This window comes from Paralichthys olivaceus, chromosome 19 (assembly GCF_024713975.1).
Source record: "Paralichthys olivaceus isolate ysfri-2021 chromosome 19, ASM2471397v2, whole genome shotgun sequence".
Taxonomy (NCBI): Eukaryota; Metazoa; Chordata; class Actinopteri; order Pleuronectiformes; family Paralichthyidae; genus Paralichthys; species Paralichthys olivaceus.
In genome coordinates this window covers 18,544,745-18,570,000 of record NC_091111.1, presented here as the reverse complement: position 1 = coordinate 18,570,000, position 25,256 = coordinate 18,544,745, and the positions used below count along the sequence as shown (strand labels likewise).

The 25,256-nt window shown below is 41.9% G+C and overlaps 2 protein-coding genes across 3 annotated transcripts; one reads left to right on the top strand and one right to left on the bottom strand.

The window, feature by feature from the left end:
• Positions 1 to 5,991: 5,991 nt before the first annotated feature.
• Positions 5,992 to 14,779, bottom strand: rfx6 (regulatory factor X, 6). Its single transcript, XM_020109168.2, has 20 exons — positions 14,355 to 14,779; positions 13,257 to 13,416; positions 12,705 to 12,828; positions 12,537 to 12,598; positions 12,371 to 12,448; positions 12,216 to 12,243; positions 12,019 to 12,126; positions 11,739 to 11,816; positions 11,516 to 11,629; positions 11,286 to 11,335; positions 10,560 to 10,719; positions 10,325 to 10,469; positions 9,735 to 9,844; positions 9,493 to 9,610; positions 8,459 to 8,581; positions 7,924 to 8,133; positions 7,489 to 7,798; positions 6,967 to 7,331; positions 6,610 to 6,807; positions 5,992 to 6,500 (listed from the first exon to the last, which is right to left on the bottom strand). Exons 1-20 carry the CDS (start codon positions 14,509 to 14,511, stop codon positions 6,322 to 6,324), a joined length of 2,877 nt encoding a protein of 958 aa, XP_019964727.2. The 5' UTR covers positions 14,512 to 14,779; the 3' UTR covers positions 5,992 to 6,321.
• A 1,156-nt stretch (positions 14,780 to 15,935) lies between these two features.
• tdrd15 (tudor domain containing 15) lies at positions 15,936 to 25,154 on the top strand. Of its 2 annotated transcripts, none has more exons than XM_069514428.1 (5): positions 15,936 to 16,071; positions 16,802 to 16,867; positions 17,576 to 23,302; positions 23,546 to 23,700; positions 24,282 to 25,154. In XM_069514428.1, exons 2-5 carry the CDS (start codon positions 16,815 to 16,817, stop codon positions 24,293 to 24,295), a joined length of 5,949 nt encoding a protein of 1,982 aa, XP_069370529.1. In that variant the 5' UTR covers positions 15,936 to 16,071; positions 16,802 to 16,814; the 3' UTR covers positions 24,296 to 25,154. The 2 variants fall into 2 exon arrangements, with proteins under 2 accessions (XP_069370529.1, XP_069370530.1); XM_069514429.1 differs by lacking the exon at positions 15,936 to 16,071 and adding an exon at positions 16,107 to 16,239.
• Positions 25,155 to 25,256: the final 102 nt, after the last annotated feature.

The following is a 25,256-nucleotide window of genomic DNA, read 5'->3' as shown; positions in this document are numbered from 1 at the left end:
CAGTTTTCCTGCAGCCCCCTAATGTCCGAGTGACGATGCAACATGTCGAGGAGCCATAGATGATAAAACGATAGAACTTTGAAAACACTTGAAGACACAGACGAAACTTGGAATGAACAGAATTCCATGAAACTTAATGGGAGGGTTTGTTGTATTCTGGTTGGATGAGGATCAGGAGGCAGATCCAGGAAATTGTCTTGAGAGACAGAGGAACATTCATGGATCGTGACTTAAAGGAGGAAATGTGTTGAATGTATGAGTTAGTGTCATTTTAGTGTCAAACGAAATGTGTCCCAGCGAATCCAGAAAGAAACACGAAGACACATTGTTCTTATAAATCAATATAAAAAAAGACAAGCAATAAACAGATGAGTATATATATATATATATATACGTATGTTTTTTCTTAAAGTAAAAAATCTATTTGACTTTTCCGCTCTCGCTTCTTCGTAGCAAGCGTTAGAAAGTCCTGCTCTGCAGAGACGCTGGTGGCTTTCAGGTGTTTAATCACTGCGACTCAAAGACGAGGCTTATTCCTGGTGGCTGACGACAAGTGTCCTCTTCTTCTCTCCTCCTAGACCGGAGAAAAACATGGCTGTTGTTCGCTCAAGGACGAGAAGAAAAAAAAAAAAGAAAAAGAAAAATACAAAGATTATACTTTTTCCCCTCGGTGAGCGAGTCGTGTGAAGGGGACTCATTTCTAAGGGGTATAAGTTTTTATATCAGCAGTTCTCCGGCGCAGTGTCCATTAGCAGGTCGAGCTGAAACATGTTTCTGATGCATTAAGTGTCATTAAGAAATGAAAACAATTTGCTCAAGGTTCAGGAGAGCAGGTTCATAAAGATTCTCTGCCGTTCATGTGAAAGCCCGGCAAACAACAGCACCCGCCGTGCCCTTGGACTGAATATTCGTTTGATTCTGATGATCACAATGCTGTTTAGAGGACAAGTCACTTCAGTCCTTCAGTTACTCGCAGCTCTTGCGGACGTTCTTCTTTAAAGGAGTTTTCAGAGCTCGACCGGGTCGACTCACCCGTCACCTCTGCAGCAGCTTCCTGCGTCCGTGTTTCTGTTTCTTATAGTTGTTTTTACTACGTTTCGTACATTTATTCCTTGGAAATAAAGAAAGGTTCTGCAGTTTTTGTGTTTTTTAAGTAGAATGTGACTCAGCGGAGCTCATAACGCCACCGAGGTCCTTTAATTTAACCAAATTACCCACGTTCACAGGTTTCAGTGTTCTAAACATGAAAGTATCAAGAATATGGTGAAAATGTTGAAAAACAAAAACCCAGAATTTTAAAGAAACTGGATCCAGCACCTTCATCGAATCAGTCCCGTAAGTGGTTGGGTTCTTTCTTGGCTCCATGTTTTCAGTCTGAAACTAATGGATGGAACAAAAACACGTATCACATCCTCACGTTTCAGAAGCTGGAACAAGCAAATAACCGGACATGAACTGACAGAATCCAATTATTCAATTATCAAGATATATCAATTATATATATAGATATCAATATCAATTAATTGTCGATCAGTCGAACACTGGGTTCTGCACTGAAGCCGGTTCCAGGACATTACAAACACGGTCACACGGACTCTGACTCCGGCTGCGTGAAAGACATCAGCTTATAAAAGCTCATTAGAAAGGACGTCTCCTCGAGGGAGGAGAGAAAGGAGGCTTTGCTTTGGAGGAGCAGGAAAATCTCGAGGGAAAAAAGTGACAAGAATGTTTGAACTTGAAAGTTTGTACGACGGTTTGAGTGCAAGCGAGGTAAATATAAAAAAAAGGTTGGGAGCGTGTTTGCTTCTTATACACATCAAGGTTGAGATGTACAGAATGTGAATGGTTCTTGTTTTGATGGATTTGAAATTCCACTCGCTCGGTTTCTCAGACGTAGCTCCGGATAAAAAGGAGGATAAATTGTTGTGGAGGACGAAGATGGGGAAAATAAAGTATTGAATTTATTATTATTATTATTATTTACTGCAATATTTACCATCAGACTCAACCAACAACGTTGATTCCACCTTAAAAAGGGACTGAAATCCAAATGACACGTCCACGTCTGAGGATAGAACAGTGCTAATCTTACACATGCGATTCTTGCTACAATAATAAAAACAGATATAATTCACTTTTAGAGGATTTAAATTCAAGTACAAGTATCACTGTTTGATCCTTAGCCCGGGACAGTGTGTGTTTATCATGCTCTGTCATCCATAAAGTTTTTACCATCCACGCAGACGGTCAGACCTCATACGCTGCTACAACCACAGATTGAATTCAACAACTGGCCTGTGATTTACGCTTCAGATTCACAGAACGAAATCTTACAGATACACACCTAAAAACTTCTCACGGTCATCCAGACGCCCAACAAAAAAATGCAATTAATGCCACACAGAGTAGCCGGGGCTTTTACCAAATGGATCTTTGTACTTGCTGAATACAAGAGGTGTAAACGGCACATTGTGACGAACGAACAAGCTTTTTTCTCTCTCTCTGTTTTGTGCCGGGTGAGAGACTGAAGCAATAAGTCATCAGTTCAATCAGTTCATGTTCTGCAGGATGAACATTCATCCTCCCGCGTCGGCGCGACATGAAGTCTGTTCTGTTTCAAACATCACGACCACTTACACACGCGAAAAACACGTCTGCACAACTCAGCGTTTGTGCATCTTACCGAGTAAAATTAGTGAAAATGTGAGACGTTGTTATCAATAGCAGCTTCGCCTTGTGTCTTAAAGAAAACATTCACACTAAATACACACTTCAGTGAACGTAAAGGAGGCTTGAGAAAAGTTTAAAGAAATAAATGATTAACTACAAGGCCGCAAAACAACCCAAGAATCAGAGCCTCCCCCGATTTCAACTCTGAAATTAAATTCTACTTTGACGCGATGAAGCAGCTATTGAGGCGCAGCTAAGGACGTAATTAGGAGCCTCGTTAATGTCTCTGGGTCTCGCCAAGGTGAGTCAAGTCAGGGAAGAGTCTTCCAAGAGCAGAAGCCACTAAAAGTCTTTTATGTCGTCTTTTTTATGTTGGTCTGTGAGGGACGACTCTGGTGAATAATTTGATGCTTTTATACTGTGAGAATGTGTGTGTGGGTGTGTGTGGTGCAGGTTTTCATCGTGTTGCGGGGACATAAATCTGTTCGCACAGTTATGGGGACATGTCCCGTTGAGGAAAATCACTCGAAGGATTAGACGTAAAGATAAGGTTCCCATTAAAGACAAGATTTAAGGTAGGATGCGTGGTCCCCTCTCTTCCTCTGTCTTATTAATGTCCTGTAACAAATCTAACACATTTAAGAAATGCACTAAAAAAAGTACGTCTCACACAAACACATAGTTTTATTCTCCTGATTGGATCAACAGAGTTTGTACCTTTTTGAAAATCCTTGAATTTCAATCTAATAGCTGCGTTACACTATTCATTTGTTCAACTATGTCTAATCCTTATACTTGTATACAGAAATAATAATAAGGCTTTTATTTGAGACGAGCGTCCACCACTGAAGTTTAATATGAGAGAGTGCTGCTCTCTAATGGACGTGTGGAGCACTGCAGCCTGAAAGACTGAGCTGGTAGAAGATCCAAACACTTTCTACACTTCACCATCAACATACTGAGAAAAACAAACCAAGAAAACAACTTCATCAATTTTAACGACACATGTTCAGCAAAATGTCACAACACGTGCAAATACAGAAAGTTCATTTTCACGCGTTGTCTCATTCTTTAACTGTCACGTTTTGTTTCCAGAATCTAATTTGCCAAAAATATTCTGTCATAAATTGGATGTAAATATTTTTAAAAAGCAAAAATAATTAAACTATTAAGGTCGAATGTTGATGTTTTTCTAATTTTATCACAATGAATTGGAAAATTATATAAAGAGGATTTTAGTCTAACTGCATCTGTTGTTCCTGAATCACATTATTACTCATAGACACAACATGTGCTTTATATATGAGGACAATCTTACCTGCAGCACAGCTTGTACGACATTAACACACACACACACACACACACACACACACACACACTCGGCTCTAATGCAAAGTTCTGGTTAAACATTGGCCCAAAGTTTGCCTTCCGCCTTCTGTTGTTTTTACACCGAAGCTCCAGCAATTGTTGCAGCATTATTGACTTAGTAATTAAAGTATTTTAACATGGGGATTCTGTAATCATTACATACGCCACCATCTGTTCCTGTGCCGCCACATGAGCACCTGAAATGGATTTTTCCTCCTGAGTAGATAACGTGTAAAAAGCAGGAGGCGGGAGGACGAGCACGTCACCGCCATTCACCTAAAACTCTGACTCATGCAAACAAGTTTTTATAAATAAGGTTTTTAATAAACAGTCAACGGTGTTCTCCAGTTTTAACTGTTTCTCATATGACAAATACAAGAGGGCAGGAAAAAACCTGAATTAATTAATTATCTATACTTTTTTTTATCCATTTGATATCAAACTGGTTTTAATAAAGCTTTTGAATTTAATTAACAATCACGTTTGATTGAGTTTCTTCTTCTTCAAGTTTACAGATTTTATTGTTCGCTCCAAAAAAACACAGTTGACAAAACTCTATTAAACAAATGTTGTTGTTTTTTAATAAAAACCTTTATTATAAAAGTTTAATCATTATAATTGGCACTAAATTAAATCAAAGTTTCTGATAAACGTGCTGTGAAATTACTTGGAAACGACAGATGAAAAATATAAATTTAAAGTCTTATTCTCAGTTTGTTGAGCTGATTGTGAGTTTGTGGTTATATTCAAGAATAAATAATAATAATAATATAAAATATTAGTGAAACCACCATCTTGAAATATCTTGTTTAAAAATCTTACGGGCAGACATTCGTTTATTTTGGTTCCTGTTTGATAAAACTCTTGATTCCTTCGTCAGAGGAAACTGCTCAAACAAACTGATCCTCTTCTGATCTCGTGGTTTTATGACTTCCCATCTGGTCCTGGACGGACAAACTGAAGAGCAGAGTGTTTCCATGTTGGACTGAGGTCACCATGGTGTGATATTAAAAGCTTTTCTTACAGTCTTCGTCCCTCCGTCCCTCACCATCCGTCTCTGTTGGTTCTCGTAACATTTTGGTAAACACCTTTATCTCCGTCGTATCTCGCTCCATTGTGTCGCAGAAAAAAAACAAATAATTACAAATAAAAACCGGCCGACTTCAATTGTGCCTCCGTCGTGTAATCTGCGAGTTGAGCCATTAAAGAGTCGTGTGTTTACTGGTTTGACACCAGCGCTTTGAATCGAAGGAGATAAGAATTCTATTGGGTTCTATTATTGACTCAGAGTCAATCTGCTGCAGAGGAAAAGACAAAGACAAGAACACAAACTGCTCTGTTCAGAATCTCCGTTATCACGGTGAAAAAAATAAAGAGGGAACACGTAATCATCCATCTATCGTTCATCAAAGCAACTAAAGACTCTTCATTTCAGTTTCAATCTGTGAATTAATGTCATTCGGTCGTTTGATCCACATTTTTAGTCCGAACCAAAAGATCTCAGCAGTTGATGAATGGATCATTATGTCATTTATCCAGAGGATGAATCACCCTGACCTTCATCCCTCCAACTTCTCACCCACGACCACCATGAAGTTGACATTTGTGGTTCTGAATGTCATGTTCGTTCAACATCTATTGTGTGGGTCGCTGTTACGTTGGGTACAAACAGATGCAGTATGGGTAAGGGAAGAACCCGTTATAGTTTGAAGCAGATCTGGATAAAGGAACGTGTGAGATTTTAAGTTTCCCAAAGAATAATTCAAAGATCTTGATTAAAAAATCTTCAGGGTTCTGATCTGTGTCTTGATTGGAGAACTGTTCGAGGATGGGACCTTTTAAGACATTTTCAAACCACTTGATATCGACAAACTTACACAGCTCAGGCAACATATCGTTAAACTTCCCCTCGCTCATAAACCAGCAGGTTTAAACAGACGAACAGAGGCAGCAGATACTAGAACTCTTTATTCTTTACGTATGATCCCTCAAATCTGAATTTAAGACAGGTTCGTTCTTTTAAAGGCCTTTTATTTGTAAAATGTTAAAGCTCAAGGTACAACACATGTGATTAAAACCGGTGTCTTCCAGGTTTAAACAGTCTTTAAATAATTATGCTTCATAGTGTGTGTTGGCAGCTTCCTCAGGTTCATACTGTACCTCACAGTTCAGGTGTCCCGGGGTTAAATTGTCCTCTTCACTGTTCTTTTCTTTCCACCCAGCAGCGCTGGTGCGTACGCACTGTCCCCCTCAGACTCTGGAGCTGAGTGTAGGTTTGAGTTTTCACTGGACGCCCCCTGCGCCCATGAACACAGTGTTGATGGGCGGCAGCGAGGACACCAGGTCCTGCACCTCCGAGGACGACGTCACTCGCTGCTGAGACAACAGGGTTTCCTGCGAGCTGAACGCAGAGGGAACTCCGAACATGCAGGGAGCCGATCCTGACGAGGGCAGCGAGTGATCTGAGTGAAAACATGTGTTTGTTGTCAATAGGACTTTTCCTGTACACTTTAAAATGAAGTATCCTTCTTCTCACCACAGCTGAAGATACTTCGTAAGAACCCGTCTGACCTGCTGTGGTTTCCGTCTCTGTGAAATAGGCTCCTGTCGTTTTCCTCCCCGGCTCGTCCAGGATGTTGAGCGGGTCGTGGACCTCGGAGTACGCTGAGGGGAACGGACGCAGGCTGCTGACGCTGCTGATGACCGACACGTGCTGGTCGACCAGTGATGTCATCCGCTGGCTCTCCAGGTAACTGTTGCCATAGTAACCTGTCACAGGAGGAACGTTTAGAAATGAGGTCATTGAAGGAACAGAAATCATTTTGATTTTGTCTGTGGTACCGGATTGTGTCATCTCGAACACAACGTGGTGGAGCCAAGGCCTCATCCTGACCAGAACTTAAAATAAACTTCTGTGGGACTCCTCACCGGTGTGTCCCGTGTGTCCAGCGTACGTCTGTCCCTGACACCCACTCGCAGGGTTCAGTCCAGCCCCCACGAAGCCGAACCCCTCGGCCGAGTCCAGAATCTGAGCTGCGGTCTGAGCGTCCAGCGTCTGTTCGGTCTGAACCGGATCTGAACCTGAGCTGTAGCCGGGCGTGGGTCGGACTGCAGAACCGTAAGGTGTCAGGTTACAGTTGGTGCCACCGGACGAGGGATGGACGGATGGAGGGTGGTGGTTGTAGAACAGGTCTTTGCTCAGCTGCTGGTCGTTGAAGTTCGGGTATCGTGAGAGGTGATAGGCCAGCGACGAGGTCTGAGACTGAACTGAGGACAGACACTGATTCTGAGATCTGAAAATACAGAAATAAACAAATATAATAGTTACGTTATAATAATAAGAGGAGACTCTGCAGTTTGCTTCAAAATAACTGAGAGGTAAAGAATCTTATCCAAGGAGTTGTGTTATAATAAATCCGTTATCCTCCATCTTCATGTCGTCTGTCTGACCTGAGTGTGGGCTGGTAGTTCGGGGTCGAGGAGCCGCTCGCCGGAGGAAAGTAACCAGGGCTGGTCTGAGCTAAGCAGTGGTACAGGGTCTCCGGGTAGGAGGAGCAGGGGCTCGGCTGGGTCATGGCACTGAGAGAGGAGAGGCAGGACGAAGAGGAGGAGGAGCAGGCGGAGGAAGACGTTGAAGACGTCAGGAGCCTCCCCGCCATGGGCCCCTGGTTGATGACGGAGCCTCGGTGCACTAGCGCTGCTGGGGAGATAGGGGGCGTCATGAGGGGGCCGCTGACCTGAGAGAAGTCCAACTGACCACCTGAGTGAGAGGGGGAAGATGAAGAATGAACAACAGAGGAGAGGAAGGGGCGGGGCCAGGGAAGAATCCATAACATTTTGTCAGCGGACAAACAAAATGGTGGATTTTAACTTTTTACATTTTACCTGAAACGGTGAAACCGGCTGCGTCTGAGCTCTGGTAGACGACCGTGCTCGGCTCCAGACTCTGCTGGTGATCGGTGGACAGAGACATGTAGGTGTGCTGCTCCCCCAGAGACTCGTTCTTCACCGACTGGTCAATGGCGGCGCTGGCCTTGTTGCGATTGGCAAGAAAACAGGAACTGGGCGACGCCAGGAACGCAGCTTTACTGGCATCTGAGGGAAGGAAGAGTCGCAGCAGCTCGTCAACGACAACATCCGATGAAACTCACAAAACAAAGCACAGTTTTTTGCCACTTGGGGGCGATAGAGACGAGTTAGCCTCACTTTTGAGGAGCCGTCATGTCGTCCATCTTTATTTACAGTTAAATAAACCTAAACTGCTTGGAAAATAAAACTGACTTTTAACTGAGACCCTTGACGTTTCCTCCCTCTGTTGACTTCCTGTGCAGTGGTTAGAATATGAGCCAAACGAGCCACAGACCCTGAGTGTCTGTGAGCAGCTGTATTTTCTCGTTGTGTCTGTTTCGATGGCTGATACCTGCATTTGTCATGTATTTATCCAGCAGGTTCTGCAGATCCTGCTCCTTGTCGTTGTTGAACTGAGTCTCCAGAGCCAGAAGGATGTACTCGTCTAACAGCATCCGGATCAGATGGAAAGATCCTGACAAAACAAACAAAAAGGTAATCGAGAACTTTACTTTCTCCTCATGTCGAACGGTGAAAAAACCAAGATTCCAGCTGAGCCCTGAGATTCAGGATTCCTGTGTTTGATCCAGCTGATCTTTGTTTGACCTGCGGGGTCACAGGTTTGAAAGCTGCTGCGTCTGAGCTTCACTTCAGGGAGGGAGCCACCAAATGGCCGATGTTTATTCACATACACGGAGCCTGTGTGTTTGAACAGAGAGCACGCGACCCTCAGATAACACTGTTTGATAAAGGTGAGTCTGGCCATTACAATTTATGGCGCTATTGTGTGTGTGTGTGTGTGTGTGTGTGTGTGTGTGTGCTTATAGCTTTGTGAGGACCATTATGAATTTAGACCTTACGTAATAAGGACTTGCTTAAGACTGTGTGTGTGTGTGTGTGTGTGTGTGTGCGTGGGTGGGGGGGTCAACACTTCCTGTGGACTGAATGATTCAGAAAAGGCACAAAACCAATTAGCTAAGTGACGGATACACAAACAATAATCACAACGTTATGTTCAGCCTGTGGCTTTTATAAGAAGCTCGTGTTTTAAAAAAAAAAAAAGATGGTTTGAAGGAATAACTGTGATGTTGCCCAACCTCCTCCCTGTTACAATGACTCAGCAGATTCACTTCTAGTTGTTTGGTAAGAAAACAATATAAAAATCTATAAAATATGATGACGACAACTCAGATCCCACCTAATGTGTCTGGAATCAAAACACAGTGACGTCCTGTAACCTGCAGTCGCTTTAGTGATTGTGTTTAAACCTGTTTCAAGTTCAATTCAAGTTTGAATATTTGTGTTAAAAAAATAAGAAGTAAATAAAGGAGATATTCTTAAATTCAGCTGTAGATTCAAGTTTCAGTTTGTCTCAGATTTTCTCACCGAAGCTGAAGGCGTTGTTGAGCGTGAGGTTGTGCATCACTCTGGCACCAAAGAAACTCCACCGGAGCAGGAAGTCCTGCGCTCGCTTCTTCACTGTTCGCCCGCTCTGCTTCCCGGGCTTCGCAGAAAGAGAGAGAGAGAGAGAGAGAGAGAACAAACTGCTTGGTTGCACAACAGGACGTTTGAGAGTGTGTCCACACAAATATGAGCACAGACAGTGACGACGGGGGAACAGCTGTTACCTTGATGACTTTATGCTCCACGACCGAGTCCAACCACTCGATGAAGGACTCCACTGTGGCGTTTTTCCTCAGCAGCTCCTTCAGCTCCTGGAAGACGGTGATGGAGTCGTCTGGAGAAAAGAGGAGATCAGAAAAGGAATCGAGCAGCTTCGTTATTACCACGTGAGATTCTCGTGTTGTGTTAGAGCGACAGAAACGGAGGATACAGTCGGATCAGTGCACAAATACGCAGAGTAAATCATCTCATATAATTTTTTAGTATATATATATATATATATATATATATGAGTTTGGTTTTAATTTGTTTATTGATGATAACAAACGGGGAGAAACGTCATGATTGACAGCTGAGACTGACTCGTGATTGGTTGAGCGCATGTATGGGTGGGACCTTGATACCACGCCTCCACCCCCCTGATCACTACAACACAGACTCTGCCTTCAAATGACGTCAAAAACAAGATGGCGGCATTCGTACCCCGGTGTTTAGGCTTCATTTCTGCGCAGCGACAGGAAGAGGAGACGTGTCACGTCTTTGTTTACAGTCTGTGATATGACTGGAGAAAATAACATCGTCTCTCAGCACTTACACTCAGAGTAGATGTCTGGGTCCTGGTCTCCGGCAGCGTTAACGCTGAGCAGCGGCTGTGAGCTGATGCTGCTCAGATCCACGTTATCGATGTCCAGCACCATGCTCGTCACCACGGCCTGGTCAAACAGCGCCGGACGAGCTATCTGCAGCAACCGGCAGAGGAAACTCAAGAGTCAGTGTTGACTGTAATATTTAGAAATTAGCGTGAGCTATCATCTACACTTCTGTCGTACCTGTGCCAGGTGTAAGAAGGAGGTCTGCCTCTTCAGGGAGGAGACAAAGCGGCGAGCAATGGGGAGTTTCTTAGCCGCAAGGCATTCTGGGAGGTTTTCCAAGGAGGAGGCCAGCCAGTGTTCCCAGTGTTTGGCAAAGTTGCGGATATCTGCCAACAGACTGAAGAAACGTTCTCACAGTCACAGTCTTGTTTGAGTGTTTATGTGCATTTGGTTGACACGCGTGTGTCATGTTTGATACCATTGATTTATTATGATGTCGAGTGTCTGTGTTTGTACCTCTGTGTTTTATACATGTGTGTATTTGTAGTTTTTTTTTACAGTCAACCTGTCAGGTACTGCAGATGAAAACTAGCCTGTATCGATAAATCTGGTGCTTTAACATGTTGGACTTAATTGATGTGCATTGTTCTTTTAAAATTAATAAACATAAACACGTTTCTGCTTTTGGACATTTAAAACTTTGCCAGCTCTCGTGTCGCTTCACAAAAGATAAAGTGAGATTTTGAGGAAAATTATCAGGAATTATATTTAAAACTACGAATCCAGGCATCATAAACTGAAATAAATCTTCCAGCCAACATGAAGAAATCCTTCCAAAGTATTTTTCTAGGATGGGAATGGCGTTTTTTTTCTAAACAAGGATATTACTGATATCACAAAGCTCCTCTGAATATTTGATAATATCACATCAAGTGTACGTGAAGTGAAGTTTAAGAAACAAACCTTTCAGGCATCTCCTGCATCGTAGCAGGAATCAGAACATCTGTTAAAACCTGAGAAAACACATTTGGGAGACGTTTGTAAAACAGAACAATACACAGAGAGGATATCAATCACAAAGTTCACATGTAGTTGAGGATAAAAAACTTAAACACTTGCTGAATTATAGAAAGTACGGCAGGAGAACGTTTCATCAGGACAGGAAGTTTACAGAAACAGAATTCAATAACAACCTTATAGAGGATGGAGTCACAGACGCAGAAGATGTCGACGATAACAGGGTTTTCCAGCAGCGGCAGCAGGTGGTCGGGCATTCCCTGCCAGAAGTGGAGCAGGAAATTCTGGATCTGCGTTTGTAGAAAAGTTTATTTTATCAGTTAGAGTGGACTCTTTCTCTTTATGAATGATTTCATTCTCAGCGGAAACAATAAAATGCTATAAAATAATAATCATCACCTCCTCAAAGTTGACGTTGATGGCGTTGTCCAGGATGCACTGACAGTGGGTTTTATACATCATGATCAGAGTGTCCACCTGCGGAGAGGACGACGGTATTAGACGTGATTGATTCAAATCATCAACAAAAGGCCAGGTTAAAGTTTTATAGAAACAGTCGCGGTGTGTAAAGTTAAGACTCTGAATGTTTTTCGCGATTTAAAATTCATAATTTTGCCTGACTGACTTATTTTGTTTTTTGCTTATAGTAAAGTTCATGTCATTTATATCCAACTCCAACCTTCTCTCTGGAGGTGTTTCCCTGCAGCAGCAGATGCTGAGCGTTGGGGAACTCTGGGAGCAAAGTTCCAGTTTTGGAGCTGAGGGAATATTTCCTGGTGAATCCTCCCTGAAACATACAACATTTTATCTGTTATAGATAAAAATATGTTTTTATTTGAGTGAATATCACACATCTGCTTTTTTTTTTTTTTTTACCTCATTCTTGAGTTTGCTTCCTGAAAATCTGTGATGAAAGAAACAGAATTGATGAAAGATTAAAATAAATATATGGAGATCAGTTTTAAAATATGTCAGATTTTTTTCCTGACAGAGGAAAAGTAAAAGAAGGAAACTGGACTAAATAAAGTTACCTGGTCAAACCTTTTCCAGAATACACAGAGTGATAGTAAGCGCTGCTCTCTTTGATGCCAATTCCATAGTAATGATATCTACAAAAAAAAAACATCGAAGATTAGAAATAAAGTCTTACATTTTAACTAAAAACAAAACAAACATTTTAATTTGGTTTATATTTACTTGGAGTGCCCCCTGGTGCCCAGTCTTCTGGTTGTCAGAAGAGGAAACTTCTGTCGTATCGTCTGATGAGAACAGAAACAGGAAATTTCACAAACTGTAACTTTCATATCAAATATAATCACACACACACACACACACACACACACACACACACACACACACACACACCTTCCCAAATGTAGCAGCACAGGCCGGCTCCAGTTTCTCTTTCCTGCAGAAGTCCAGATAGTGGGCGTAGAGGATACAGCGAGGCAGACACACTCCCTCACACACGATGTAGTTCTCCTCCAGCCTGTTGTCAGAGAGAAGTACTTTTACTCAAGTACTGTAATTGTACTTTTCAGAGGTTCTCTGTTAGAGGCCGTAAACGTCACGTTGTGTTTACGGGGTAAACACAACGTGACCTGTGGGTTCTTCTTGCTTGTGAACATCTCGAGAAATCCCAGAGAGAACGTCTTTAAAGTGACAAGCGTTTCGTTGGACTCAGAAATTAAAAGGATTGGAACGTGGCGGTGAAAGGTCAAAGGTCAAGGATGAGGCGACCTGACAAAGCACTTTTTTTTTACCTTGTGAACACGATATCTCAAGAACGCCTTGAGAGAATCTCTTCAGATTTGGAAGCAATGAAATAAATGACGTCGAGTGAAACTGCACTGGTCGGTGGAGGAATACAACTGACGAGCGGCGTATTTTCTTGTGGACTGTTCGCAGAGCTCTTACCACTGGAGCGTGAGCTGTGTCTGCTTCTTCTTGTCCTTGATGATCTGACTGATGGTTTTCCTGGAGGACGAGATGCTGTGTTTGATGTTCAGCTCTGAGTTAAAGTCCACCAGGTCCTGGTCGTCCTCAGAGGACGGCGTCTCGTTACTGTCCTCAGCTTCTGAGAAAAATAACCAGACTAATAGAGCCCACAGTTTCCAATAATCAAGCAAGAAAAAAGGAAATAAAACACACAATGAAAAGCAGAATATGCTGCAGATTAGAGGTCGATCGAGCCCTAATTTACTTTATTTAATCTATTTTCTTTCCAATATAGTTCACATAGATTCTGGTCTTTTTACATCATAGTTTAAAAGTGACTAGAATAGTAAAAAAAATAATTGTCTATTATTTTCTTAGCAGCTTTTAAAAGATGTTTAATGTACCGAGTTTCCCTTTTCTGGAAAATGTCTCTCCCCACAATTATTATCTAACAACTAAAATAGATCGATTGATAATTCATCTAAAAGTTTTTATTCATTATTTTATTTGATTCATTAGAAACATGTTTTGTTCAGAAGAATGATGAGATGCTTTAATGACTCACGTACTCTCACTATCCACCTGAATCTATTATTTTAAATGACAAAGAAAAAAACCTGGTGAGTATACAGATGTATTATATAATTATAAAGTCTTGCATAAAATTAAAAAATACAAAAGAAAACCAAAAGTCATCTGATGTATATGAGAACTTTTATTAAGCCACAAAATGGATAAAAAGTTTTTATTTTTACAATCTGAAAAGTAAAGCTGTGTTTTCAAATCACCTCTTTCAATTTTCATCTTTTTTGTTTGCCGGCTAATTAAATTTTTGCCACGTACAATTTTACATCAATTCTAATAGAGAAGTAAATTTAACCTTGCGTTCAGTTCAATGGAGCCTGTATCAATAGCACGACCGTGTGGTTGACTAGTGTCACTATTGTACCTCGGAAAATTACAGCTAAAATTTAGATTTAAAGACTCTGAGGAAATTAAATCAAGAACAGAGGAGAAGATAAAGGAGGAAAATGAAAGAGGGATTTTAATGTTAATTGAGTGTGTTTGCTTCATTACCTGATTTAATCCCAGAATCATCCTCCTGAGGAAAAAGTGTCTGTCCATCAAAGTCTGTGTGTTTTCCGTCCGGTGAGCTGCACAGAGTCTTGGTCAAAGAGTGAATAAGAAACGCTCCATCTCTGCCCGAGCTCTCGCTGCTGCGTTTCATCGGCATTATCAGCGTCAAAATAAACAAAAATCAAATCTACCCAAGAAGAAAAAGTCAGAAGAAACCACACCGAAGAGCATTTGTCCTTGAAGACACTGAACCGAACTAATCCTCAAACCCTGTTGGTCAATCCCTCCTTCACTCGGATCCAGGGACAGATAGGAAACATGGCCTGTAGCATCTCCAGCATTTTGTTCAGTTCACACCAGCTGCAAAGAAAAGACAGAAAAGGTCTGGGGAGCTGTTGGTCGAACCTGACGCTGCCTCCTCACACTCGTCTGTGTGAAGGCCGAGCTAATGAAGCCGTGGATGCATTCATCATATTTACAGAAGGCTAATCCAGGTTATTAATGATTAACAGGAGAACCCATCTGTCCATCCGTCTCTCCGGCCTCCCACAGTCTGCTGGACCTTTCTGTGTAAAACACCTGAAGAGGCTTAGGTCACAATGTTCCACTTTACTTCATGTAACTTATTGTTTGCATTTATTGGATGTTTTTTTTTTTTAACCATTTAAGAAAAATAACGAAGAAGAATTAGATTGTTGATTATTTAAATCTGTTGGTTGTGTTTGTATTTTAAGAAATTTAACCACTTTCTTCTGTTCATTTCTAGATTTCACTTATTTTTACTTCACTTATTTTACTCATCTCATTTTATTAGAACATTTTTCACTTCTTATACACTTTTATACTTTTATTTTCAGCGTCACTTGTATCTATGGGACTTTACATTCTATTGTTTTCTTTTCTTTACTCTATTTTATATATTATGTTTATGTAATCTTGCACCGTATCGTCGTGTATCTTATCATATTTTATCTTATTGGATCGTAAATACTCTCTTTTTAAAACCAGCCCCATCTACTACTAGCACGTAACTAACATTCGTGAGCAAAGTCGGACAAACGTTTATCTTTGGCGAGCTAACGTTGATTAGCCGAAGTGTCTTTGAGCAAGACGTTGAAGTCGCAGATTGCCGGTGACGTACGAATGTCGTGTGATGGATAAAGTCGAACAGAGCAGCTGTACCAACGGCTATTTAAGGACATTTTTAACAATAGAATCATAATTTAAATACAGTCCGATTAACGATATACAGGAAATTTATAACTTAAGTGAAACTAGTGTTGATATCGATTATTAGTCACGTGACTCCGATTCGGAAACATAAGGAAATATAGCCTATTTAAAAAGCTAGCTAGCTAACATACTGTGTTTCTATTGGCTGAGACAATGTACACCCCCCCGAGGGCGGGAACAAAAGGGGAACCAAATGGTGTAGTCCACTTTAGGGGTGTCAGAAATATTATTTCAGTATTCCACCAGGTATTTATCTGTTAATGTACTTTGTTATACTCACAATAAAATGTCAGAACGATATAAAAAAATACCTCAGTGAATACAGGGTGATACAAATGGCCGATATTTGTGGATGATGTGAGCGAAGCGGCTGCTGCCTCCCTCTGTCCGGTGCTTCCTGTCCGGGCCGACGATCCAGGTGTAGCAGCGTTAGCTCCCGTTCCTGTTTCCCGGGCAGGTGGAGCTCACGAGGCGGAACAAACAGGTGAGAACACACGGCACCTGACGGAGGACACGTATCCGGTGCTCCTGCGCTGCGAGGCGGCCTCGGGGAGGGAGCAGACCCGCTGGAGGCTGATGTTACACCCACGCATGAAGTTAGCTGCCGTGTTAGCTGCCGTTAGCACAGTTTACTGGATGTTAGCAGCTAAAGGTGAAGCTACACCGCTGCTATGCTAGGTCACAATATCGGAACGTCTTCTTGACCCAAGAGACAATTTACTGGAGATTTTTTATTTTTAAATTCAGTAGTTTTCTGTGTTAATGTCGGAATGCTAAGCACACGTTAGCAGACATAATAAATATGTGTTTAAGCTCCTTCATTCCCGCTGCTGTCAGATTCTACGACACTATCAATACATATAATTAAAACATAAATATAACAACAAAACATAAAAGCTGCACAAATACTCACCTGCACTGATTGAATTCATTCAATGCACATTAGTGTCCTATTGCACATTATTTGTGTGTGTATTACTCATTACACATTACTTTATCATACTGCATACTCTAATGAATATTCTTCAATATTTATATACCTTAATATACATTCATACATCTTTATATAGTGTTGCATACTTATATATTTTTGACTTTGACATACTCCTGTAAATTTATACATATATATATATTTATATATATGTATAAATAATCTGCTGTGGTGTATTCGTGAAAAGCATAAATATTTATATATATTCTGTTTTTCCTCTCAGGTTCTGGTTGGATATGTTGGTTACTGATGCTGCTGCCATGCAGTCACTGGACTCCGAGCATCAACAGTAAGTAAAACAAAGTGGTTGATAAGAATGATGCTGTTGAATCGTTTCTATTAATCTTTCCATATTATTTAAACTGTTATTATTTTGTATTTACTCTGCAGATTGTTTTTTTTTTGTTTGATTGTTTTCTGGATATTTCCTCTTTCATTTCATTTATATACAGTTTAAAAACACTGACATAATACTCAGAGTAATCAGAAGACCTCTGGTTGCCATGTAAAGTTGATCATGATTTTAACTCCTCCACATGATCTGGGCCTATATTTGTATCATTTTATTTATTCATACGCCCTTAAAATCCCAATCTACTGCTCATATACACATACAACTCAAACACATTCAGTTTACAAATCCTTAAAATTGACAAATTTGAACCAGCAAATGTAAATTAATAGATTATCAAAATAATTGCTGATTAATATTAACTAATTTACTAGTCAGTAATTTAGAACTGCAATGATTAGTGGATGAATTGATTAGTTGATTGACACAAAGCTAATTGGCAACTATGTAGAGAATTGATTTGATTAATTGGGTAACATGAGAAATATGGGAAATATTTTTTGTGTTATAGTTTATTAAATGTAAGAATTTGCTTCTTTCCTGAGCCTTAAATAATTGTTAATCGAAAATCTTTCACTTGTGGACTGTTGAGTGGACGAACCCTTGATTTTTCTTGAGGGATAATATAAGCCACTTTAATTTCAGGTCTCAGAATCCTGGTCCATCAGCATCATGTGCCCTTTGGCCAGTGGACCTGAAATTAACACACATGGACTGGAACCCTGAAGCCACCCTGATTCATTTCCAGGGACAGTACCTCACCATATGTGAGCTGGACTATAACATTCTACAGGGAGAAATACAGAACATACCAAAGACAAAAGCTGCAGTGGATATCGGAGAGTTTTGCCTTGTGGAAGATTTGACTTCTGCCCGCTGGTTCAGAGGAAGAGTTCAGAACAGACAAGAAGACTTGGTTGATGTATTCCTCATAGATCACGGTAACGTCTTGAGTGTCGACGTTACCCATGTGTCTTCCTGTTCAAACGACCTGTTCATCCTGCCTCCGAAGATAGTTTGTGGCTTCCTTGCAAATGTGCTGCTGCTTCAAAGTTGTTCTCATGCTGTAGTGGAGGAATACTTTTCTAACCTGATTGGAAGAAGCGTCTCTGGTGACATTCAAGCCCTCCTTCCCCACAAAGTCCTCTTATTAGAAGCCCCTGACATCAACAGCGACCTTGTTAAACATGGGTTTGGGAGACATGTGGACACAGATACCTTCCTCTTTCTGGTTGAGATGCTGACAGAGGTGCCGCTCAAACAAAATATTGAGCCAGTTCCTGACTTACTCATTGAAAAACCACGGGGACGAGATTATTGCTTCAAACTGTCGGGTGTGCAGGGATTTAGAGACACTCTGTCATTCTGTAGACCTAGATTGAGTTGTGGGACACGGGCAAAGGTGCAAGTAACTGCTGCTGTCAACCCCAGGCTGTTTCACTGTCAAATGGCCAATGTGAAAAGAGATCTTTGGGAAATGTCAAACAAGCTGGCTTCAGTGTGCGAGTACAGAACCAAAGATTACAGTCAGACGACTCCAGAAAACCTGGGTTTACTGTGCTCAGTTAAAAGCAAAGATGGGAAATGGCACAGAGGCTACGTGCAGTGTCTCCCCATCAACTCTCAAGTCAGAGTTTTCTTCATTGACTATGGATACTTTGAATCTGTTAAGGTTGAGAACGTCCACAAGTTGCCACCTGATCTCTGTTCAACACCCATCATGGCGTTCCCATGCTCGCTCTCCTGTCTGAGTGAACAGGACGAGGCCGTCAAACCTCAGCAGCTGGGTCTCCTCAGGGCAGGTTTGCTGGGAGGACTTTTGGACGTGGATATCAGAAGTTTTGATGAAGAGCAGCATCTGTACTCTGTAACATTGATTGGTGCTGAAGATACTCATGTGAACGAACCAGAGCCCCCCCAAGAGCTTTCCCCAAAGGGAGTTGAGTCTAATTCTGGAACAGAAGAATCGTCACCTCAGGGTGGTTATTTGTACTATGAAACTTTCATGGGAGGAGCCCTTGGTAAAACACTGGAAGCAGAAGAGGTGCAGGAAGACTCAGTCTTTGTGGGCTACGTTGAGCATGTCCAGAATCCAAACCACTTCTGGATCAGAACACAAAAACGCAATGATGAGTTTGAAGAAATGATGACAAAAATGGCAGATCACTTTAGTGAAGTGACGCTGGAGGAAGACATGCTCCTGAATCCTGAGCTTGGAACACTGTGCTGTGCAGTTTATGAGGAGGACATGCATTTCTACAGGGGCGTGGTGGTGGACACTCTGGAGCATGGAGCTGAAGTTCTTTTCATAGACTTTGGGAACATTGAGAAAGTGCCACACATGTTGATCAAGAAAATACCAGAGGCCTTTGCCAGAAAATCAGCTTTTGCCTTTTGTTGTACTCTTGTCAATGTTTTTCCTTTGGATGAAGTCTGGCCTAGCGCCACCTCTGACGTTTTCAGACAAGCTGTGTCAAACAAAGCCCTGCTGGTCCATGTTGTCCAAATAAGAAAAAACAAGTTTGTGGTTGACCTCTATGAGATGGGACAGGACAACAGGCAGAGCATCAGCGATCTCCTGATCACTTCAAAACAAGTTGAATGCTGGAAGGTGACCACTGAGTCTGCAGTGCAAAACAACACAGATGCAACAGAAAAACTGAAAAGTCAAATTGGTTTGAAAACAAAGCAAAGTGAAAATTATGAAGAGGAAGAGAACTCGTGCAAAAATGAAATCAGGAAGGCTCAGACTTCTGTCAGCTTCAAACCTTTAAGCATCAAACCTGGGCATGAGTTTGACGTTCAATGCACAAACATTGAGTCTTCATTAGATTTCTGGTGCCAACCTAAAGTTCCAGCTTTGGAAGAACTGATGGATAAAATTCAGCAACACTACTCAACTAACACGACCCCCCTCCAATCAGGGGTTCAGTGTTGTGTTGCTAAGTCACCTGTAGATGGAAGATGGTACAGGGCCTTCCTCACAGACAGACAGAATGATCATGCCTGTGTGATGTTGATTGACTACGGTTTAACCATCCAGGTCGAGGAGCATCATCTTCAGGCAATAACGCCAGAATATGTTGAATTGGAAGGACAAGCTTTCAGGTGCACTTTTTCAAACCTGATTGAACCAACTGACTGCGAGAGCTGTGGGAACTGGGGTCCGGAGGTGTGCAACTCGGTGAAAAAGTTTGTCCACGACAGCGCCGGTAGTCTGAGATGTAAAGTTGTCTCTCAATTGATTATGCAAAACAAAGGTCTGTTGAATGTCGTGGAGCTCTGCAACACCCAAACCCAACAGAACATAACAAGCTGGCTTGTTAAACAGGGTCTGGCAACAGAGGCAACAATTTCAACAAAGCAATTATCAACAGCGTCTCCTGAGACATTTGTCTACGCCTCATATGATCTGAGTCCTGGAAAAGAGGAACAAGTCTACGTGACTAACGTTAGTAACCAGTGGGAGGTCTACTGCCACCTTGAGAGAAACACAGAAATCATCGAAGAGCTGGAAAAGAAAATCTTAGAAGAGAGTGAGAAAATGATGAAATCCAGCACAAGAGCTGTGGCGAGGAAGCTGTGCCTGGCAAAATATCTTGATGGCAAATGGTACAGAGTGTTAGCACATCCTGTTCAGTCACCCCTGCATCTCAGTGTGTTCTTTGTGGATTATGGAAACAAAAGCATATCTGAGAAAACCCACGTCACGTTCATTCCCAGAGACTCTGCTGATTTGCTGTACACACCCATGCAGGCTCTCAGGTTTCGCCTCGCTTCAGTGTCCAAGGAGGAGCTCTATGCAGATGTCAAGGAATGGCTTGACAGAACACTCCTCAACAAGCAGGTGAAAGCCGACATCCTTGGAAGGAGTGAAGATGGTTCGTTTGAAGTTGTGCTGTTTGACGGAGACGTTAACGTCAATGAGAAGGTGAAGGAGCTCATTCTTAGCCTGTCACCAAAACAAAAAACTGTTGTTAGTTCTGCTCCTGCGATAAAAAAGAAGAACGTTGAAACTCTTCATAAGAGAAACACAAAGAGTCCAGTCAAGTGTACGAGCCAACTCAAAGGGAAATATAAATTTCCCATCAGAGGTCCTCAAGTTGGGAATGCACCCACAAAAAAGAAAGAAGACACAAAAAACTGTGTTCATGGGAAAGCTCAGAACAAGAACACAAAAATGAAACAACAAAATGACAACAAGACAATGAGCAGCACCCCTAAAAAAACTTGGAAAACCTCTCAGGTAAAACAACAAAAAGACAAAGATACAAATTCAGAACAACCACAAAACACAAACCAAACAGAAACCCCTCAACTCCCATGTTTGCCTGACAAGGAAATCAGTGCTGGTCTCCGAGCAAAGTGTTTCGTCTCCCAAATCAACTCAATCGACAGCTTTTTCCTTCAGCTGTCAGATGATGAACCCGCCATCTTGAAAATGTGTGAAGATCTCAACTCTAGTATCCTCAGAAGTTCCCTCAAGGCCGCCGTGTCTGTGAGAATCAACGACGTTGTTCTGGCCGTGTACGAGGAAGACGGTGCTCTGTATCGTTCTTTGGTCAAAGACTCTGAAGGGACCTCGTGCTTCGCAGTTGAGTTTGTGGACTATGGGAACTCAGCAGTCGTGGAGAAGGAGAATATCCACCTGATACCAAAAAAGTATCTCTCTCAGCCTAGATTCAGTATATTCTGCTGCCTGTTGGACACGAGCGCTTTTGAAAGTGATGCCTCTTTCACCGATGCCGTAATGGAGAAGCCTGTCATGGTCGACTTTGTCTGTCAACGTGGAACCCAGTGGAAAGTCAAGGTCGAGATTCTTGACGGAGAGGTTGACCTTCCAGCAGCACTCGAAGCGGTTGTCGAAACCGGCCCTGAAAACGAAAAAGAGGAGGAGTCTCCTGTGACTTCAGGTAAAATGGAACAGGATATGACATCTGAACGGAACCACGTCAGAGAAGAAATCAGCGGGAAGGAAGCAACGACATCCGAGAATGTCGTGCCATCTGTTCGAGGCCAAAATGTCTCACTGCCAAAAAAACTGAAGGTAAAAACCTGCAGGCGCCACAAAAGTCTCATCACAAAAAAGAGTCTGAAGAGGAATCACAGGAAAAAGTCCACATCCGGGGTCCAAGCAATTAACGATTGTACTGATGCTTTCATTCCTCCGAGTATTCAAGCCAAAGACAGAGAGAATGGAACAGTTCTCTCCGTCCAGAGCGACGGAGATTTTTACATCAGACTTGCTCGGACCAGCTACCTGCTCGCTGCACTTGAAAGAATCACAGCTAAGAACCTGTGCAAATGTGAGACAGTGGACGGAGACGTCAAACAAGGCCTCAAGTGCTTAGTTCAGGTTCACACAGACAACGAGTGGCAACGGGCTGTCGTTCAGCATGTAGGTGAGGAAAAGAGCAAGGTCCTCCTGGTGGATCATGGATTAACAGAAGAGATTCCAAATGCCTCGATCCGACGTCAGTGTGGTGAACTGACAAAAATCCCGAACCTTGCAGTGATGTGCAGAATAAACTGCTTTGGGTTCAGTGAGAGAGAAGACGCCGGAAAATGTTGGTGTGAAACGCTGAAACCACTGATCGGCAAAGACGTCAGTGTGGTGTTTGTGAGTTTTTCAGAAGCTAAAAACCGCTGGATGGTTGAAATCGTTGTTAACGGACTGTTCCTCATGTCACCACAGCAACACGATGAGAGGATCCCATCAGAGGCTGAAACTCAGAACGAGGCCGCAGAGAACGACCTGCACACAAGTCGTCCTCAGCAACTTGTCTTTGCTCCCATCGACTTAGACACCGGATACTTTGGCTTCGCTGCTGCAGTGACGACTCCGTCTGAGTTCAGCGTCGTCCTCGAGGATTTGCTTTCCATCATGGACAAAGTGTCCATGATGCTGGAGGACCTCCCTGAACAGACGTCTCATCTCCCTGAAGCCCACGTAGTCCAAGGCGCCTGTTGCCTTTGGAAATCAGACTCCAAGAACAAGTGGTGCAGGACAGAAATCGTGAATGCCGACACCACTGTGGTGCTAAACCTGGTGGATTATGGGCATTATGAGTGCACGCCACACAAAGACTGCTCCGAGCTGAAGATGCTTCCGGAGGAGCTGATAAATCTTCCCAAAGTGACCTACCCCTGCATCCTGCGAGGGGTGAAGCCGGGTGGAGACAAACAGTGGACCGATGAGGCAGCGGTTTTCTTTCAACAATGTTTGTACCAGAAGAACCTTCAGATCTTCTTCAGAGAGTTTGTGTCAAACACTCACTGGACGGTGGACATTCTCGCAGATGGCGCCCATGTTGCCAGGGAGCTGGTGGAGGCCGGACACGCCGACTATATGGACGTCATGCTGGGACTCAGGTTCGATTCCTCCTGTATCTTTAATACATTTACTGGAAGTTCAGTCAGACCTTTCTTTCTTTGCTTATTCATCTGTTTTCATTGCAGGGACTCAGAATCTAGAAATGTAAAATATTGGAACCAGTTTAAATTTATCAACTTGAAATTCGGTCATTTTGCTGCCGGGGCGAGAGAAAAGTCAAATGTTTGCATCATTTCAAGCTAAACACATAAAACCTGAAACGATCTTTGTGACGTCCTCAGGTTCCAGGAGCAGATCCCCTGTATCGTCCCTCTGAGCTCGGACATTGAGACAGAGTGCGAACAGGAAGTTGAAGACTCTGATGGGAAGTCCGATCCTTCTGCTGAGGAAACTGAGGGAAGGGAACTACTCAGTTCTTTGTCCAGATCCTCTCGATGTAAGTTTTTCACACATTTTATGTTTTTGGTGCCAAGTGAGAGGTTGAAGGTTTGAAGATTTCTAGATGATGTTGATTCCAGAAACTTATTTTATTGTATCTTCTGTGAGCAAAGCGAGTAAATCGCAGTATTCACATTCTTTATTTGAGTCAAATTGAAAAATCCTCTATTATATTTAAAGGTACAGTGTGTAGTATTTAGTGACATCTAGTGGTGAAGTGTCATGTTGCAGCTGAACACCCCTCGCCTCCCCCTCTCCTTCCAAACATGAAACAGAACCTGTGGTAAACTTTAATTGTCATAAAAACTCAAAATGTTTTTAGAGTGTCCAGTCTGGGCTACTGTAAAAAACATGGCGGCCTCCGTAGAGAGGGTGTAAATATAAAGTATTTAAATATAAAATATTTAAATATAAAGGACCTTTTCTGGGGTAAAGAAAAAAACAATTTAGATGAAACGAACTAGTGAAAACATCATGAGGATTATTGCAGTTTAAAAGTAGCAAGTAGTACTTTGAGGACGAATCTTCACGTGTGTAAATCAACTTTATTTGACAGTCGGTCTTCGTCTCGTGTTTCAGGCGACGTCATGTGATGGTTTCATGTAAAACGAGCAGTGAGGCCGTGCGGCAGTTTGTTCGATGCCAGCGTCACATCAACCTGAGACACGTCTTGTTTTCAATGGAGGTGCGGTATCGTTAGCCTCACGTCACATGACTGATTCTGTCTGTTACTCAGGTTGAAATGTTTCTGTGAACACTTCATTCATTTATGAGGAAACTGATGTTTTGTTGACTGAGACTTCAGCTCTGTGTTATTTTCCTTAAAACTGAGTTCTTGAGAAGTTAAATTATTTTAAATCTGTTCATGACGAAGATGAAAATAAGTTTTCATTTCCACATTAAGGTTCATTCGCTGTGTTTTGATGTTTTATATGTTTTAAACTTTTCCTTTGCTAGAAAACGATGAGAGCTGAATGTGAAGTACCTGAGGAGACACGTTAAAGTTTCAGTTCTACTTCTGTTACTGCATCTTCTTTAAGTTTTATTGACTTGAAAAGAAATAATTTTTCAGACTCGAGCAAATGAACAGAAGTACGTGATGTTTTGTTTGTTTTATGTTTTACTTCCTTTGTGTTGATCACATTTCTATTTAATGCAGTAAAACCTTTTCAGGTGCAAATTAAAATCCTTTTCTTTCCTCTAAGAAATTCAGACGGTATCATCGTCACTGTGCTCGTTAAAAAACCGACTTATGAAAAAAAGCTAAAACCTTTTTACATCAGACGAGCTGGAGTATGACGAGCACTTCGTTCACCACTGGGTGGCGGTACTGAGAAGTGTTTTTAAATAATTCTGAGCAAGTTCAGAGATCGTTACTGTAAACAAAGTGTTTTGTACTTTTTTATCCCTTTTACGTTTTATTTCTCAGTAAACTGACATTTTCATGATTTATTATTCTGCCTTTTTTATTCCTTCACTTGTTACAGATGTGCAGAGTCTCGTTTACGCAACAACACAATCATCACATGTCAACGTCAGGGACAAAAGATCACA